This window comes from Electrona antarctica (genome assembly GCF_951216825.1).
Source record: "Electrona antarctica genome assembly, chromosome: 6".
NCBI lineage: Eukaryota > Metazoa > Chordata > Actinopteri > Myctophiformes > Myctophidae > Electrona > Electrona antarctica.
The window spans coordinates 16,803,889-16,822,386 of NC_136811.1; the positions used below are offsets into that span (position 1 = coordinate 16,803,889).

An 18,498-nucleotide genomic window follows, 5' to 3' on the forward strand; every position below is an offset into this window, starting at 1 on the left:
AGTTGTCCGTGCACCACTGTGTAAGATGAGAAATGGTGTTCTGATAGACTGTAATAGTTATTGTCATGGAGCAGTCCGAGAATGGCAGTGTCATCAGAGTATTTAAAGTATGTGATGTTGGTGGGAGAAGAGCTAATACAGTCATTTGTGTACAGTATAGTGTGTAGACTAGAGGAACAGGGTTTCAAGTGTACCGGTATGATGGTGGATGTTTTCCAGAGCGTTGGTACAGATGCTGTCCTGTAGAACTCCCAGAATATGGAGTATTAGAATAAGAATGGGGGAGAGCTCCATGGCGCAGAGCTTGCGCGGTGCCATCCGGCCCTGGCGCCTTGCCAGGCTTCCACCTGGCCAGCAGCTGTTGGACATCCTCCTCTGTGAAGGGGGGATGTGGCGGCTCTTGAAAGGGGCTCCTGAGCAGCTGGCTCACCAGTGGTGGGAAAAGGTGCTCACATTTATTTATCTATTTAAGTAAAAGTCTGGAAAACAAAATTTACTTGAGTAAAAGTACAAAGGTATTGGTATCAAACTGTACTTAAAGTACCAAAAGTAAAAGTACTCATTGTGCAGAATGTCCCGTTTCACAAGTTCAAAATGTATACGGTTTTTGGGGGCTTTTCCCTCTACAGTAGGTAGACAGGAAACGGGGAGAGAGATGGGGAGAGACACAAGAAAGTTCATCTGGATCGGGACTCGAACCCGCGACACACTGACATGCTGGATTACTAGCCAAGGTGCCCGGACTGCTAAGCCCAGGCCAAAATAATATCTTTTGATTGTAGATCTGATTTTCAAATGGCCGAAATGTATATAGGGCTGAAGTGGTTAATGTGTTTTGTAATAATAATCAAAATCTACAAAGTAACTAGTAACTAAAGTTTTCATATAGGCCTAATTGTAGTGGAGTTCCACTGATATGTAGTTAAGTGGAGTAGAAGTAAAAGTATTGGAAATTGGAAATACTCAAGTAAAGTACAAATACATAAAAAATCCTCAAACTACAATTATTGTAGCTACTATAGTTACTTGATTACTAGATTTGAAAATAGCAAAATTGAGTACTTTTTACGTTTGGTACCCTAAGTACATTTTGAGGCTAATACATTTGTACTTTTACTCAAGTGCATTTTGAATTCTGGACTTTTACTTGTAACATAGTATATTCCTACATTGCAATATTGATACTTTGTACATTGTGAGTACTTTTTCCATCACTAGGATGGAAAGAGTCACTGACTCAGGTGGTTGAAGAGTCAGTCTATTCAGCCCAAGTTTTGCTGGTGTATAAAGTGGAGCTTTTGTGCCCTCTACTGACAATAACATGTTATTGCTTCACTTCTGCTGTTGTCCTGACCTGTGTCATTGTCTCCACCAGGCCGAAGACAGGCCTTCGGCCTATGTTACAACTTACAGGCCTGTTACTGGTAGGATCACATATAAACCCCTATAAAACAAATTGCTCAATACCGACAGCCGGTCAGCAAGTGGATTCATGAATGTATGTATATAGACAATATTTTAGGCCAATAAAAACGACTATATACCATATTTCTTATCAGAATGTCAATGCCAGTGATGTTTGAAATGAATACATCATGTTCTGGTTCAATTGGTGTTTTTAACTGAAGGAGCACTATAAAAACTATAATTGAAATGTTTATATACTGTGCCAGTACAGTACAGCCTCGCATAGCCAGATCTCCACAGCTCCCCGAGTGGGCAGAGCTGTGAAAGGTCTTGCTATGCGAGACTAGCACCAACCTGAGACAAATTGCCTGGAAAACAGACAGAGCTAAATGATTACTTCATGCCCGGCTTGGGCCGGCTAAGAGGGAAAACTTTTCACGCATTTTGTGCAAACACACCTGCAATAAAAAACAAATCAGATTCTTTAAATGCTCTATGCAAAAATGTGTAAAATAATAATAAATAGAGCAGGTCTGACCTTTTTGTCTTTGTCAGCTGGTGGTCCCAGACTCCCAGGGCAAGCAAACTAGAGCAGGGCTCCCTGTGGTGGAGCACAGCATCTGTAGTCTCATTGACTGGTGGGGCAGCTCAGTGAAGACGACCATGATCTGTGCTGGAGGAGAGAGCAAGTCTGCTTGCCATGTGAGTACCTAACTATCACTTCACACCAAAAACAAAGGACAGCACTTACTGTACTGTATTCACGTGCTGTACACTGTGAAATCAGTATGACGACAGTATACAAGTCCAAACATGAAAGGGAGTAGGGATAACATTTAAACGATGAAGCCCTGGAGAATGTGATGCCCATGTGTTTCTTCTCTTGAGTCTGAGTCTTGATTGCATAACAAGGTTAAACAGTTTGTCCATCTCATCTTACTATTAAATGAACAAAACTCTTGTCAGTCTGTCCTCATCCATTTTACTCCTCAGGTTGACTTGGCAATTGATATGAAATTGCATTGCATAAATGTTTTTTTTCCTATTAAGCAGTATGAAGCCAAGCAGATCTACAAGCTCATAGTGCAGCACCGCACTATGAGCTTGTAGATCTGCTATTTTTCAATAGCTAAAGTGTAACAGAATGCTTAAAACACAAAGGGGTTCCGCAATCCTGAAAATCTAGTCTGTTAGCTTAGATCTACAAGCTCATAGCGCGCCACCGAGTGGCGCGCTGAGCTTGTAGGTCTGCTATTTTTGAAAAATCGTAAAAATGTGGCGCAAATCTTTGAATATATATTCTTTCAAAGTGAATGTTTTTAACTCGGGTCTAAATGGGTTAAACCGTTTCAGTTTGCAGGATTAACCCATCTTAATTGTACCACTCTTGAAATGTGCAGCAGACTATTCAATAAAGATCCATAACGTGATTGAAACCGATTAGCAAACATAAAAAGTTCTAAAAGCACACTTATCTACATAAACTATTCCTAAATTTGATCAGATACAAGATAATCATATTAATCGGAGGTATAGGCCATTTAAATAACTTCTCATTAAATATATTTAACCACAAACTCAATCATCAAAAACAAATTAACCACAACAGAAACCACATTGAACCAATTTATTCATACACGAACAGTTGAGTATTGAGTACATTAGTATCTTTAGCATAGCATTTTGCTTTGACCAACAGCTGCTAAAAAGAAAAAAAGAAAAAAAAGGAGCCAAACAGAATCCTGTTGCATCCTTTCCAAAATAAACAAATTTGAGTTCTCCCGTCTCCCAGCAAAATGTGTAAAGTACCCTGGCTTTCCACTTGGGGGCGACAGCGAGACGCTGCCACTGGACACGATGCCAACCGACATGAACTTAACTGAACGCAACTTATTACAACTAACTCTTCAAAATGCAACCCTCCTCCCTGACTCTTCACAATGCAACCCCCCCCCCCCCCCCGACTCTTCACAATGTAACATAATATATATATAAGATAACCCCCGCCTCCCCACAACCCACCCCATGTACCCCCATCGTTCGTGTGTGTGTGTGTGTGTGTGTGTGTGTGTGTGTGTGTGTGTGTGTGTGTGTGTGTGTGTGTGTGTGTGTGTGTGTGTGTGTGTGTGTGTGTGTGTGTGTGTGTGTGTGTGTGTGTGTGTGTGTGTGTGTGTGTGTGTGTGTGTGTCTCTCTCTCTCTCTCTGTCGGGTTCAGAAGTTGAAATCGAACTCCCATGGCTTCTCAAAATCTTCCTCGGGAATGAACAGATTAGGCCGACTGGTCTCCTGCCTTGGCCTTGGAGTCCTGTTCAGGAAGATGTAACACAGGTTTTCATGTTATACAAGTGGTTTAATTACCCATTGTAGGGATGCAAATGATCAATTCATTCATTAATTGATCACTGATAACTTTATCAGCTAAAATAAACTTTATCAATGATAAAGCTGAGGAAAACAAAAACAATCCTCGGGAGCTCTGGAAGCTACTCAACAACCAGGCTGCGGTCAGAAACTGAAAACCAGGTTTTCAAACATAAACATCAAATCGAACGACACTCTCATCACTGACCAGCTTGATGTGGCCAACTACTTGAACATTTTCTTTACAAACAGCAACAACGCTGGTTGTTGCTGTTTCTACAGAAACCTAGGTGTTTGTAAAGACTATTTTAAACTAGTTATGGTAACAACTGATGAGGTACTTCAGAAATTGAGTGCCCTCCAACCCCACAAGGCCACTGGCCATTTCAGCTTCATGCTCCACACAGTTCAGATTCACCCGAGGAGATTCCTGATTCGGAATCAGAGGCGGTGGTCGCTGATGACTATGGGACAACAACTTGTCTGCAAGTTTGAGTGCCATAATGTTGTGGTGGTGTAATAATAATCGAAATCTACAAAGTAACTAGTCACTAAAATGTTCATATAATTGTGGAGTTCCACTGAGATGTATTGGAGTAGAAGTAAAAGTATTGGAAATACTCAAGTACAAATACCAAAAAAAAAATCCTCAAACTACAATTATTTGAAACCTTTGGCTACTAGTTACTTTGTAGATTTTTATTATTACAAAATATACATTAACTACTTAATTTCTACAAGCTCACAATGCGTTGCGACATTGTGAGCTTGTAGATCATCTATATTCAAAAGATTTGTATACATTTGAAAGCTTGAAACGGGACATTGTGCGTGAGTACTTTTACTTTTGGTAAATTTTGATACTTTTACTTAAGTAAAAATTACGAGTACTGTTTCCACCACTGATACTGTAGGTGGTTGAAGAGTCAGTTTTGTGTGGTGTGTGAAGTGGAGCTTTTGTGCCCTCTACTGACAAGAACAGTCAATAGTTCCTAACTCATGCTACTTGAGTTAAAGGGACAATTTGCCAAAAAAATGAAAAGATTTCCCTTAATCCTAGACCTGCTTTTACAGGAGGTGAACACATCGGTGCATTTCTTTAATTCGCAGGTCTGGTTTGTGTAGAATATGACTGTATGACACCGTATAATGTACAGTACTTCTTTATGCTCTAAGAATAGCCTTAATATCAAAAACAGTCTAATATCATTGAAAGATTCTCTGCACAGGCAATATTCAATTAACTCAAAGTATTTGGGCAGCAGCAAGTGTTAACTGTTGTGATGCGACTACTTTGGCTATTTTTGTTTATATTAAATTGATGCACTTTTCTTTTTAAGCAAAGAGCTAAATAGTTCTGTGAGAGTCTGTCACATATTTACAGGATGTGACACTGTGAGTGCCTTTGCTGGTCATGGAAATCTGAATGCACTGATCTTCCACAACCTGTGCAATCCAAGACATGTGTAGTATTATAGGACATTTTGGATCGAAAATGACCTTGACATTGACCTTTGACACATGACCCTGAACTTGAATTGCTTCAGTCAGCTGCCCTTTTGAAACTGCCATCACACAATTTAGCACTCCTGGATGTCAGATGAACACAATTATACCATATGTCTTGTCCCTTTTTAGGGCAACGATATCTCACCCAGCCTAAGGACTAAAACTCCAAATTGTCTAAGAAGTTAAGAACCTCTAGAGAGAGGGTTTGTTTGTGCACATGTTGTGCACAAACAGAAAAGCTACAGTTTACAACTTTTGTCTCCAAGAGAGAGTCTGTAGAGTGAAATGTTCAGTTGTCTGTGTTCGTGCACTGAACATGTACGGTATGTTATTATTATTATATTTTTGTATTTGATGAGGTTTGTATTTTCTACAAGAAGAAAGCTACAGTTTACTCTCCAAGTTGTCTCTAAGGCCTGATTTACACTGGCAGCCAAATCTTTTACACTGGCAGCTTTGCGTTGAGTTGTTAAAGTCAGTCTGAATGCACAGATCGGATCTGGTCACTTGCAAACGGTAGTGTGAATGACCGGGCCAAAGGATCGGATTTGAGTCGGATCTGACTTGAAGTGACTGCAGTCTAAAGCAGGCCTAAGACAGTGGTTCCCAAACTTTTTCATGTCAAGGACCCCCAAATTGACACGCCAATTGATCACCCCCCCCCCCCCCCCCCATTTGAAAAGATATGCCAGGGACCCCCATAAGAGAAGATTTGTACGGCTGTAGCAGTGATTCTCAAATGTCTCAACCAGTTTAATTTCAAGGACCCCCAGTTTGACTACGGACCCCCATTTAATGTAATTTATATCTGAGACCCCAATTCATATTTTAAAATCAATGGTAAAAATCAATGTTAACCCTAACGGGTCCATTTGGTTCCAAACTATCCTTTTAGCTGGGGACCCCCTGGAACTCCCTCAAGGACCCCTGGGGGTCCCAGGACCCCACTTTGGGAACCACTGCTCTAATGTAACCTCCAAGTTGTCTCTAAGAGAGTCTAGAGTGAAATATTGCACGTTGCCTCAGCCTGCAATAAACTGTTGTCAATTCATGATACTTCCTCATCTCCTAATTTTTTTACTTACAATGTCAATGATGTGTAAGAAGAGTCATTCATTAAATACAGTAAGTATATATAAATGCTACACAATGGAAAGTTTTCACCAAGATTTCACGACGCTGTGATCGGTATCGGCAATATCGGTATCGGCAGATACTGCTTCCAGTGATCGGCCCCAAAACACCTGATCGGAGCATCTCTAGTAAGAATATATACATTTTTTATCCATATGTTAATCCTGCACTACAAATATCAAGTAATACAAGTAGACTGTTATCAACCACTGTTTTGAGAAATTGGAAATACAAAGCTAAATAGTTTCACAGTTAGATTTAGAGACACACTGAAATGTACAAAGGTGCAATGAGATCTTGCAAAGATTGTCTAGACTTTAGCATTTGTGCCCATACATTCCGTAGAGGTTAAGACACACGTACCCTGAACATGCTTGTGTGCTCACTCATTCTTCTTCACTCCACCATTGTCTCCACCAGGCCTGACGTCTTTGGTATTCAGCCAGCTCTGGTACGCCGACAGCATAGGGCTCTCAGTGTAGTCCTGTTCAAGATGATGAAACACAGATTTTAAATCCTGATTTAAACCCCCCCCCGCCCCCCCCCCCCCCCCCCTTTGGGTGCAGACAAAGCCTACGACAGCTCCCGACCAGACGTGAGTTTTGGTGTGTCGTATGTCAAAGTCCAAAGTCACGCTGGAATGATAAATGCCAAATTGTGGCGACCTCGCCGTACGCCTAAAAAAAATTGATAGAATATAAGATTTTGTCGTTTTCATTAAAAAGTGTATAAAAGCTGTGACTTACCAGCGCCTGTTTAAGTGTTATTACATCCTCATCCTGGACGTCTAGACAATCTTGACCCTCGAAAAGGAGCCTGGTTTCCGGACGTATCCGGTCATCGTACAGAATTGTTGCGTCGAAAGAGATGAGATTGTGCAGCTCATGGACAGGGATGTTATACTCTTTTTGTATGTCTTTCAGTGCCTGGAAGATATGAAAATGTCATGTTATCCTGGCAAAAATGGTGCTAAAACTTGTTAAATAAATATTTATCATAAGACATCACTTTTTTGTGATTATTTTTAGTTTTGCTGACACACACAGAGGAGACAACTGATTGAATTTAAGTCCGTCCAACTGGCATCGCTGCAGTCAACTAACCAACAACACTGTTGTCTAACTCTATACAGTGCCAGCCAGTCCATTCATATTGGCTCATTATATAATATCAGTAAATGTGTGGGACTCACATTATACCATAAGGAATCAATGAATCTGTTTAATATCTGTATATACTGTAATCATTGCTATAGTGTTTGTTCTGTAATAGGGCTCTCCCTATCTCTCCAGCTCAGGCTAGGACACCAATTTATTCTAATCGGGAACAAATGGCAAAATACATACAAAACAAAAATAACAAAAATATCACCTTTTCAACGTCAAGCAGGAACGACAAAGTCGTGGTCTTACGCATGTTGATCATGATGTCAAGACGTTTTCCCTCTCTCAGTTCCAGTAGTGCCGAATCATTTCTGGACATGCCTTCCAAGGGTTGCCCGGGGTCGTCAACTTCAACAACAACTATTATTTTTCTTATCTTATCTTTCTCATCTGTGGCAGAGTCGACCCCAGACTTGACAACAGACTGGAGGTCAGGTTCAGCGGCAGGGGCAGTGTCTTCGTTGCAGCAACAACACTGAAACACAGTTTAGATATTATAAAGATCCATTAAATCCACAAACTCTCTGATCAACAATCTTATAAAACTATCATCTCTAGTCAACAAAGAAACGTCCAACTCCAAAAAACATAAGCCTACATTAACCACTTCAGACATATTTAGCCATAACTTAGCCGATCTACGAGCTCACAACGTGTCAGAATCGTCGGGATGTGACATGCTGTGAGCTTGTAGATCTGCCATTTTTTTCAAATATTTTTGAGGGTCGCTAGCCCCTCCTATATACAGGTTTAATGTTTTTAGTTTAACTAAAAACGCCATTGACAATGAAGGGAACATTTACGTCATATTGTCTCTTTATTGTTAATGGCATTTAATGTTTGTTGGCACCAATTAACAATTTGGGCATTTAGCAGACGCTCTTAATCCAGAGCGATTTACAATAAGCAAAAACAAAAATCACACCCGTGTGAACTGAGTGGTGCAAGGTCTTATATAGCCTGATCAGCTGTGGTCTGACATAATGTCCTACGTCAGTGACCATAGTAACCATGCTCATTTTTTTAGTGACCATAGTAACCATGCTCATTTTTTGAGTGGTGTAAACCACTCCTACAACTGGCTTTGTTAGATTACGTGTCTGTCCGTTTACGTGTCTGTCCGTACCAAAAAAATCACACCCGTGTTTTTGAGTGGTGTAAACCACTCCTACAACTGGCTTTGTTAGATTACGTGTCTGTCCGTTTACGTGTCTGTCCGTACCAAAAAACTGAGTGGTGTAAGGTCTTATATAGACTGATCAGCTGTGGTCTGACGTAATGTCAGTGACGCAATGTCTCATTCCGGCCAATCACAATGCACCATGCTCATTTTTTGAGCACAGACAGACAGACTAACAAAGCCAGTTGTAGGAGTGGTTTACACCACTCAAAAATGAGCATGGTTGCTACGGTCACCCAGTTCACATGGGTGTGATTTCATTACGTCAGACATTACGTCAGACCACAGTTGATCAGTCTATATAAGACCTTACACCACTCAGTTCACACGGGTGTGATTTTTTTGAGTGGTGTAAACCACTCCTACAACTGGCTTTTTAGTGGTGTAAACCACTCCTACAACTGGCTTTTTTAGTGGTGTAAATTGAGTGGTGTAAACCACTCCTACAACTGGCTTTGTTAGTTTACGTGTCTGTCCGTACCAAAAAATTAAGCAAGGTTGCTATGGTCACCCAGTTCACCCGGGTGTGATTTCAGCTTTGTTAGTTTACGTGTCTGTTCGTACCAAAAAATGAGCATGGTTGCTATGGTCACCCAGTTCACACGGGTGTGATTTCATTACGTCAGACATTACGTCAGACCACAGTTGATCAGTCTATATAAGACCTTACACCACTCAGTTCACACGGGTGTGATTTTTTTGGTACGAACACACACGGGTACTGTTCTTATTTTCATCATGAGACCCAATTACTGAATGTCAACACTCCAGGTTGGGTTTTCAAACGTTTTATTTGCAAGGACCCCTTAACTCTGAGAATCTACAAATGGAGTTGTTACAGACCTGTTATGGTCAGGGCTAGCTCTTTACGTGTTTCTGGTAATACTCATTGTGTATGTCTTTGGCAAACTCAATTTTGACAAATGTCCACCACAAGCCAACATGGGATGACCCCTGCTAGTGAGTAATTTTAGTCTATACTCTAGACTAGTGGAGCCTACTTTTCTACTGCTGCAGACTAAATAACTTCATATTGGTCCGAATTATTAATGCTTTTGTTAAACAAATAATAGTCATAAAGAAAAGTTACACGACGCCACATATTCTCTTCACAAACGGTTAGCACCGCCGACACTTATTAAAGACTAGTTGCTAAGACAATATACTCACCAGCAGTGTTTTAATTTGCTGCCACATCTTTCTTTCTTGTTGTAAGGTCTTGTTACCGTTGTAAGCAGGCGACTGACGACTGACTCGCTCAGGACTGACTGAGGCCGGCGAGGTGGTGGGGGATGTGGCGCGTGGGCAGGGCGTGATTTTTTTCAACTGCTTCCATCATACAGTCTGTAGGAACGGAAGTGGCATGGTCTTATCCCGAAAATTCATCCTAATATAAACATACGTCATCTAAGAATAAATAATGTATAGCTTGCTGCTTAGCAGAAATGGAACTACAAAAATAAAATGTAAATATATTTTTAAATATATAATCGTAAACGGAAATAACAGCTCTGCTCACGTGATCCTCTCATGCGGACTCGAGAGTGACACGCGGGAGTTTTAAATACTTGAATGGCATGACCACGTCCACTGGCAAATCTAGAGCTTCCTGTTTGAGAGCTAGCAAATTTAAGACATCCGGTTGCTTTCAGAATAAAAGTGTAGTTAATTAAATAATTATTACATTACATTATTAGTATTATTATTACATTACAGTTATTGTAAATACACACATTATGTTTCTGTGTAAAAATAAGTAATTAAATAACGTAAAAAAGTTATCTAAATGGATAAATGCTATTCACTGGAGTGTATGGACTTTATAAAGTGGACGCTGGACAAAAATCCCTGCTATGATTCGACTAGTGTGACATACGCACGCGTCCGGGGAGACGACCTCTACAACACCACACAGTCCGCTAAGCAGCAGAGGTGTAAAAAAAAATTGGCATGAGGTCAGAGGTAAAGAACATCCCATTTCCAGACTACAGTGGACTCAAGTGGACAATGGACAAAAATCCCTGCTATGTTTCGACTAGTGTGGACTGCTTAGCGGACGGTGTGGTGTTGTAGAGGAGGTCTCTAATAATACTAATAATGTAATGTAATAATTATTTAATTAACTACACTTTTATTCTGAAAGCAACCGGATGTCTTAAATTTGCTAGCTCTCAAACAGGAAGCTCTAGATTTGCCAGTGGACGCATAGACATATATACATAGACGCCTCATTTGCCGCTGCAGTTCATTGGAGGGACGTGTATCCCAATGAAGGCGGAAGTGCAGTGCTGAAGGCTTTTTTTTTTTTTTAACAAATCTTTATAACAGTCATGACAATATACATTACAAAACAAGACAAACAAACAAACAAACACAAACAACAAAGTTATTAACAATACAACATCAGAGCCAGGGGGGATTAGATTACTAACAGAAAACATTAAAGAGTGAACACAAAGCAACAGTTCTCCGCAGCTTTCTTATTTAGAAGTGCTGAAGGCATTTGCTGAAGGCGACTGCGTCGCTGCCCGAGTGACGTCACTCACGTGACTCCTCCATGTCTCTCGCTGTCACTCAAGTGACTACTGGCCAATCACAGCGCGTCTTTTCCGGGACTTATGTTACGCACGCGGAAGCTTGTAAGCTTCCGCTTTGCTTCCGCTAATGCTTTGCAAGGAATGTCGGGAAAATTGTGCCTTCAATGGTGACACACGCCTCAGAGCCGGAAGGGGCGTCTATGTATATATGTCTATGGACGTGGTCATGCCATTCAAGTATTTAAAACTCCCGCGTGTCACTCTCGAGTCCGCATGAGAGGATCACGTGAGCAGAGCTGTTATTTCCGTTTACGATTATATATTTAAAAATATATTTACATTTTATTTTTGTAGTTCCATTTCTGCTAAGCAGCAAGCTATACATTATTTATTCTTAGATGACGTATGTTTATATTAGGATGAATTTTCGGGATAAGACCATGCCACTTCCGTTCCTACAGACTGTATGATGGAAGCAGTTGAAAAAAATCACGCCCTGCCCACGCGCCACATCCCCCACCACCTCGCCGGCCTCAGTCAGTCCTGAGCGAGTCAGTCGTCAGTCGCCTGCTTACAACGGTAACAAGACCTTACAACAAGAAAGAAAGATGTGGCAGCAAATTAAAACACTGCTGGTGAGTATATTGTCTTAGCAACTAGTCTTTAATAAGTGTCAGCGGTGGCCGAACGGATAGCGGCGCGGTCTAGATACCGGAAGGTTCCCAGTTCGAATCAGCCGTCCGACACGTTAAAATTACCACCGCTGAAATGCCCTTGAACAAGGCATCAACCACTACGATGAAATGTGTTCTATGAGCAGGGCCTGGCTGGAAACAAGTTCTTGAGCTTAGCCCAGATACCCTGGGTAAATATAGATTTCATTTCATTTCATTTCGGCGGTGCTAACCGTTTGTGAAGAGAATATGTGGCGTCGTGTAACTTTTCTTTATGACTATTATTTGTTTAACAAAAGCATTAATAATTCGGACCAATATGAAGTTATTTAGTCTGCAGCAGTAGAAAAGTAGGCTCCACTAGTCTAGAGTATAGACTAAAATTACTCACTAGCAGGGGTCATCCCATGTTGGCTTGTGGTGGACATTTGTCAAAATTGAGTTTGCCAAAGACATACACAATGAGTATTACCAGAAACACGTAAAGAGCTAGCCCTGACCATAACAGGTCTGTAACAACTCCATTTGTAGATTCTCAGAGTTAAGGGGTCCTTGCAAATAAAACGTTTGAAAACCCAACCTGGAGTGTTGACATTCAGTAATTGGGTCTCATGATGAAAATAAGAACAGTACCCGTGTGTGTTCGTACCAAAAAAATCACACCCGTGTGAACTGAGTGGTGTAAGGTCTTATATAGACTGATCAACTGTGGTCTGACGTAATGTCTGACGTAATGAAATCACACCCGTGTGAACTGGGTGACCATAGCAACCATGCTCATTTTTTGGTACGAACAGACACGTAAACTAACAAAGCTGAAATCACACCCGGGTGAACTGGGTGACCATAGCAACCTTGCTTAATTTTTTGGTACGGACAGACACGTAAACTAACAAAGCCAGTTGTAGGAGTGGTTTACACCACTCAATTTACACCACTAAAAAAGCCAGTTGTAGGAGTGGTTTACACCACTAAAAAGCCAGTTGTAGGAGTGGTTTACACCACTCAAAAAAATCACACCCGTGTGAACTGAGTGGTGTAAGGTCTTATATAGACTGATCAACTGTGGTCTGACGTAATGTCTGACGTAATGAAATCACACCCATGTGAACTGGGTGACCGTAGCAACCATGCTCATTTTTGAGTGGTGTAAACCACTCCTACAACTGGCTTTGTTAGTCTGTCTGTCTGTGCTCAAAAAATGAGCATGGTGCATTGTGATTGGCCGGAATGAGACATTGCGTCACTGACATTACGTCAGACCACAGCTGATCAGTCTATATAAGACCTTACACCACTCAGTTTTTTGGTACGGACAGACACGTAAACGGACAGACACGTAATCTAACAAAGCCAGTTGTAGGAGTGGTTTACACCACTCAAAAACACGGGTGTGATTTTTTTGGTACGGACAGACACGTAAACGGACAGACACGTAATCTAACAAAGCCAGTTGTAGGAGTGGTTTACACCACTCAAAAAATGAGCATGGTTACTATGGTCACTAAAAAAATGAGCATGGTTACTATGGTCACTGACGTAGGACATTATGTCAGACCACAGCTGATCAGGCTATATAAGACCTTGCACCACTCAGTTCACACGGGTGTGATTTTTGTTTTTGCTTATTGTAAATCGCTCTGGATTAAGAGCGTCTGCTAAATGCCCAAATTGTTAATTGGTGCCAACAAACATTAAATGCCATTAACAATAAAGAGACAATATGACGTAAATGTTCCCTTCATTGTCAATGGCGTTTTTAGTTAAACTAAAAACATTAAACCTGTATATAGGAGGGGCTAGCGACCCTCAAAAATATTTGAAAAAAATGGCAGATCTACAAGCTCACAGCATGTCACATCCCGACGATTCTGACACGTTGTGAGCTCGTAGATCGGCTAAGTTATGGCTAAATATGTCTGAAGTGGTTAATGTAGGCTTATGTTTTTTGGAGTTGGACGTTTCTTTGTTGACTAGAGATGATAGTTTTATAAGATTGTTGATCAGAGAGTTTGTGGATTTAATGGATCTTTATAATATCTAAACTGTGTTTCAGTGTTGTTGCTGCAACGAAGACACTGCCCCTGCCGCTGAACCTGACCTCCAGTCTGTTGTCAAGTCTGGGGTCGACTCTGCCACAGATGAGAAAGATAAGATAAGAAAAATAATAGTTGTTGTTGAAGTTGACGACCCCGGGCAACCCTTGGAAGGCATGTCCAGAAATGATTCGGCACTACTGGAACTGAGAGAGGGAAAACGTCTTGACATCATGATCAACATGCGTAAGACCACGACTTTGTCGTTCCTGCTTGACGTTGAAAAGGTGATATTTTTGTTATTTTTGTTTTGTATGTATTTTGCCATTTGTTCCCGATTAGAATAAATTGGTGTCCTAGCCTGAGCTGGAGAGATAGGGAGAGCCCTATTACAGAACAAACACTATAGCAATGATTACAGTATATACAGATATTAAACAGATTCATTGATTCCTTATGGTATAATGTGAGTCCCACACATTTACTGATATTATATAATGAGCCAATATGAATGGACTGGCTGGCACTGTATAGAGTTAGACAACAGTGTTGTTGGTTAGTTGACTGCAGCGATGCCAGTTGGACGGACTTAAATTCAATCAGTTGTCTCCTCTGTGTGTGTCAGCAAAACTAAAAATAATCACAAAAAAGTGATGTCTTATGATAAATATTTATTTAACAAGTTTTAGCACCATTTTTGCCAGGATAACATGACATTTTCATATCTTCCAGGCACTGAAAGACATACAAAAAGAGTATAACATCCCTGTCCATGAGCTGCACAATCTCATCTCTTTCGACGCAACAATTCTGTACGATGACCGGATACGTCCGGAAACCAGGCTCCTTTTCGAGGGTCAAGATTGTCTAGACGTCCAGGATGAGGATGTAATAACACTTAAACAGGCGCTGGTAAGTCACAGCTTTTATACACTTTTTAATGAAAACGACAAAATCTTATATTCTATCAATTTTTTTTAGGCGTACGGCGAGGTCGCCACAATTTGGCATTTATCATTCCAGCGTGACTTTGGACTTTGACATACGACACACCAAAACTCACGTCTGGTCGGGAGCTGTCGTAGGCTTTGTCTGCACCCAAAGGGGGGGGGGGGGGAGGGGGGGGGGGGGTTTAAATCAGGATTTAAAATCTGTGTTTCATCATCTTGAACAGGACTACACTGAGAGCCCTATGCTGTCGGCGTACCAGAGCTGGCTGAATACCAAAGACGTCAGGCCTGGTGGAGACAATGGTGGAGTGAAGAAGAATGAGTGAGCACACAAGCATGTTCAGGGTACGTGTGTCTTAACCTCTACGGAATGTATGGGCACAAATGCTAAAGTCTAGACAATCTTTGCAAGATCTCATTGCACCTTTGTACATTTCAGTGTGTCTCTAAATCTAACTGTGAAACTATTTAGCTTTGTATTTCCAATTTCTCAAAACAGTGGTTGATAACAGTCTACTTGTATTACTTGATATTTGTAGTGCAGGATTAACATATGGATAAAAAATGTATATATTCTTACTAGAGATGCTCCGATCAGGTGTTTTGGGGCCGATCACTGGAAGCAGTATCTGCCGATACCGATATTGCCGATACCGATCACAGCGTCGTGAAATCTTGGTGAAAACTTTCCATTGTGTAGCATTTATATATACTTACTGTATTTAATGAATGACTCTTCTTACACATCATTGACATTGTAAGTAAAAAAATTAGGAGATGAGGAAGTATCATGAATTGACAACAGTTTATTGCAGGCTGAGGCAACGTGCAATATTTCACTCTAGACTCTCTTAGAGACAACTTGGAGGTTACATTAGAGCAGTGGTTCCCAAAGTGGGGTCCTGGGACCCCCAGGGGTCCTTGAGGGAGTTCCAGGGGGTCCCCAGCTAAAAGGATAGTTTGGAACCAAATGGACCCGTTAGGGTTAACATTGATTTTTACCATTGATTTTAAAATATGAATTGGGGTCTCAGATAGAAATTACATTAAATGGGGGTCCGTAGTCAAACTGGGGGTCCTTGAAATTAAACTGGTTGAGACATTTGAGAATCACTGCTACAGCCGTACAAATCTTCTCTTATGGGGGTCCCTGGCATATCTTTTCAAATGGGGGGGGGGGGGGGGTGATCAATTGGCGTGTCAATTTGGGGGTCCTTGACATGAAAAAGTTTGGGAACCACTGTCTTAGGCCTGCTTTAGACTGCAGTCACTTCAAGTCAGATCCGACTCAAATCCGATCCTTTGGCCCGGTCATTCACACTACCGTTTGCAAGTGACCAGATCCGATCTGTGCATTCAGACTGACTTTAACAACTCAACGCAAAGCTGCCAGTGTAAAAGATTTGGCTGCCAGTGTAAATCAGGCCTTAGAGACAACTTGGAGAGTAAACTGTAGCTTTCTTCTTGTAGAAAATACAAACCTCATCAAATACAAAAATATAATAATAATAACATACCGTACATGTTCAGTGCACGAACACAGACAACTGAACATTTCACTCTACAGACTCTCTCTTGGAGACAAAAGTTGTAAACTGTAGCTTTTCTGTTTGTGCACAACATGTGCACAAACAAACCCTCTCTCTAGAGGTTCTTAACTTCTTAGACAATTTGGAGTTTTAGTCCTTAGGCTGGGTGAGATATCGTTGCCCTAAAAAGGGACAAGACATATGGTATAATTGTGTTCATCTGACATCCAGGAGTGCTAAATTGTGTGATGGCAGTTTCAAAAGGGCAGCTGACTGAAGCAATTCAAGTTCAGGGTCATGTGTCAAAGGTCAATGTCAAGGTCATTTTCGATCCAAAATGTCCTATAATACTACACATGTCTTGGATTGCACAGGTTGTGGAAGATCAGTGCATTCAGATTTCCATGACCAGCAAAGGCACTCACAGTGTCACATCCTGTAAATATGTGACAGACTCTCACAGAACTATTTAGCTCTTTGCTTAAAAAGAAAAGTGCATCAATTTAATATAAACAAAAATAGCCAAAGTAGTCGCATCACAACAGTTAACACTTGCTGCTGCCCAAATACTTTGAGTTAATTGAATATTGCCTGTGCAGAGAATCTTTCAATGATATTAGACTGTTTTTGATATTAAGGCTATTCTTAGAGCATAAAGAAGTACTGTACATTATACGGTGTCATACAGTCATATTCTACACAAACCAGACCTGCGAATTAAAGAAATGCACCGATGTGTTCACCTCCTGTAAAAGCAGGTCTAGGATTAAGGGAAATCTTTTCATTTTTTTGGCAAATTGTCCCTTTAACTCAAGTAGCATGAGTTAGGAACTATTGACTGTTCTTGTCAGTAGAGGGCACAAAAGCTCCACTTCACACACCACACAAAACTGACTCTTCAACCACCTACAGTATCAGTGGTGGAAACAGTACTCGTAATTTTTACTTAAGTAAAAGTATCAAAATTTACCAAAAGTAAAAGTACTCACGCACAATGTCCCGTTTCAAGCTTTCAAATGTATACAAATCTTTTGAATATAGATGATCTACAAGCTCACAATGTCGCACCGCATTGTGAGCTTGTAGAAATTAAGTAGTTAATGTATATTTTGTAATAATAAAAATCTACAAAGTAACTAGTAGCCAAAGGTTTCAAATAATTGTAGTTTGAGGATTTTCTTTTGGTATTTGTACTTGAGTATTTCCAATACTTTTACTTCTACTCCAATACATCTCAGTGGAACTCCACCACAATTATATGAACATTTTAGTGACTAGTTACTTTGTAGATTTCGATTATTATTACACCACCACAACATTATGGCACTCAAACTTGCAGACAAGTTGTTGTCCCATAGTCATCAGCGACCACCGCCTCTGATTCCGAATCAGGAATCTCCTCGGGTGAATCTGAACTGTGTGGAGCATGAAGCTGAAATGGCCAGTGGCCTTGTGGGGTTGGAGGGCACTCAATTTCTGAAGTACCTCATCAGTTGTTACCATAACTAGTTTAAAATAGTCTTTACAAACACCTAGGTTTCTGTAGAAACAGCAACAACCAGCGTTGTTGCTGTTTGTAAAGAAAATGTTCAAGTAGTTGGCCACATCAAGCTGGTCAGTGATGAGAGTGTCGTTCGATTTGATGTTTATGTTTGAAAACCTGGTTTTCAGTTTCTGACCGCAGCCTGGTTGTTGAGTAGCTTCCAGAGCTCCCGAGGATTGTTTTTGTTTTCCTCAGCTTTATCATTGATAAAGTTTATTTTAGCTGATAAAGTTATCAGTGATCAATTAATGAATGAATTGATCATTTGCATCCCTACAATGGGTAATTAAACCACTTGTATAACATGAAAACCTGTGTTACATCTTCCTGAACAGGACTCCAAGGCCAAGGCAGGAGACCAGTCGGCCTAATCTGTTCATTCCCGAGGAAGATTTTGAGAAGCCATGGGAGTTCGATTTCAACTTCTGAACCCGACAGAGAGAGAGAGAGAGACACACACACACACACACACACA

At 40.8% G+C, this 18,498-nt stretch overlaps 2 protein-coding genes across 2 annotated transcripts; one reads left to right on the forward strand and one right to left on the reverse strand.

Annotated features, from left to right (window-relative positions):
- Positions 1-3,572: 3,572 nt before the first annotated feature.
- Positions 3,573-10,039, reverse strand: LOC306924597 (uncharacterized protein). The gene is made up of 5 exons (XM_079503172.1): positions 9,925-10,039; positions 7,783-8,049; positions 7,158-7,337; positions 6,775-6,895; positions 3,573-3,712 (listed from the first exon to the last, which is right to left on the reverse strand). Exons 1-4 carry the CDS (start codon positions 9,949-9,951, stop codon positions 6,794-6,796), a joined length of 576 nt encoding a protein of 191 aa, XP_079359298.1. The 5' UTR covers positions 9,952-10,039; the 3' UTR covers positions 3,573-3,712; positions 6,775-6,793.
- A 1,772-nt stretch (positions 10,040-11,811) lies between these two features.
- Positions 11,812-18,498, forward strand: LOC306924596 (uncharacterized protein). The gene is made up of 5 exons (XM_079503171.1): positions 11,812-11,926; positions 14,022-14,288; positions 14,734-14,913; positions 15,176-15,296; positions 18,359-18,498. Exons 1-4 carry the CDS (start codon positions 11,900-11,902, stop codon positions 15,275-15,277), a joined length of 576 nt encoding a protein of 191 aa, XP_079359297.1. The 5' UTR covers positions 11,812-11,899; the 3' UTR covers positions 15,278-15,296; positions 18,359-18,498.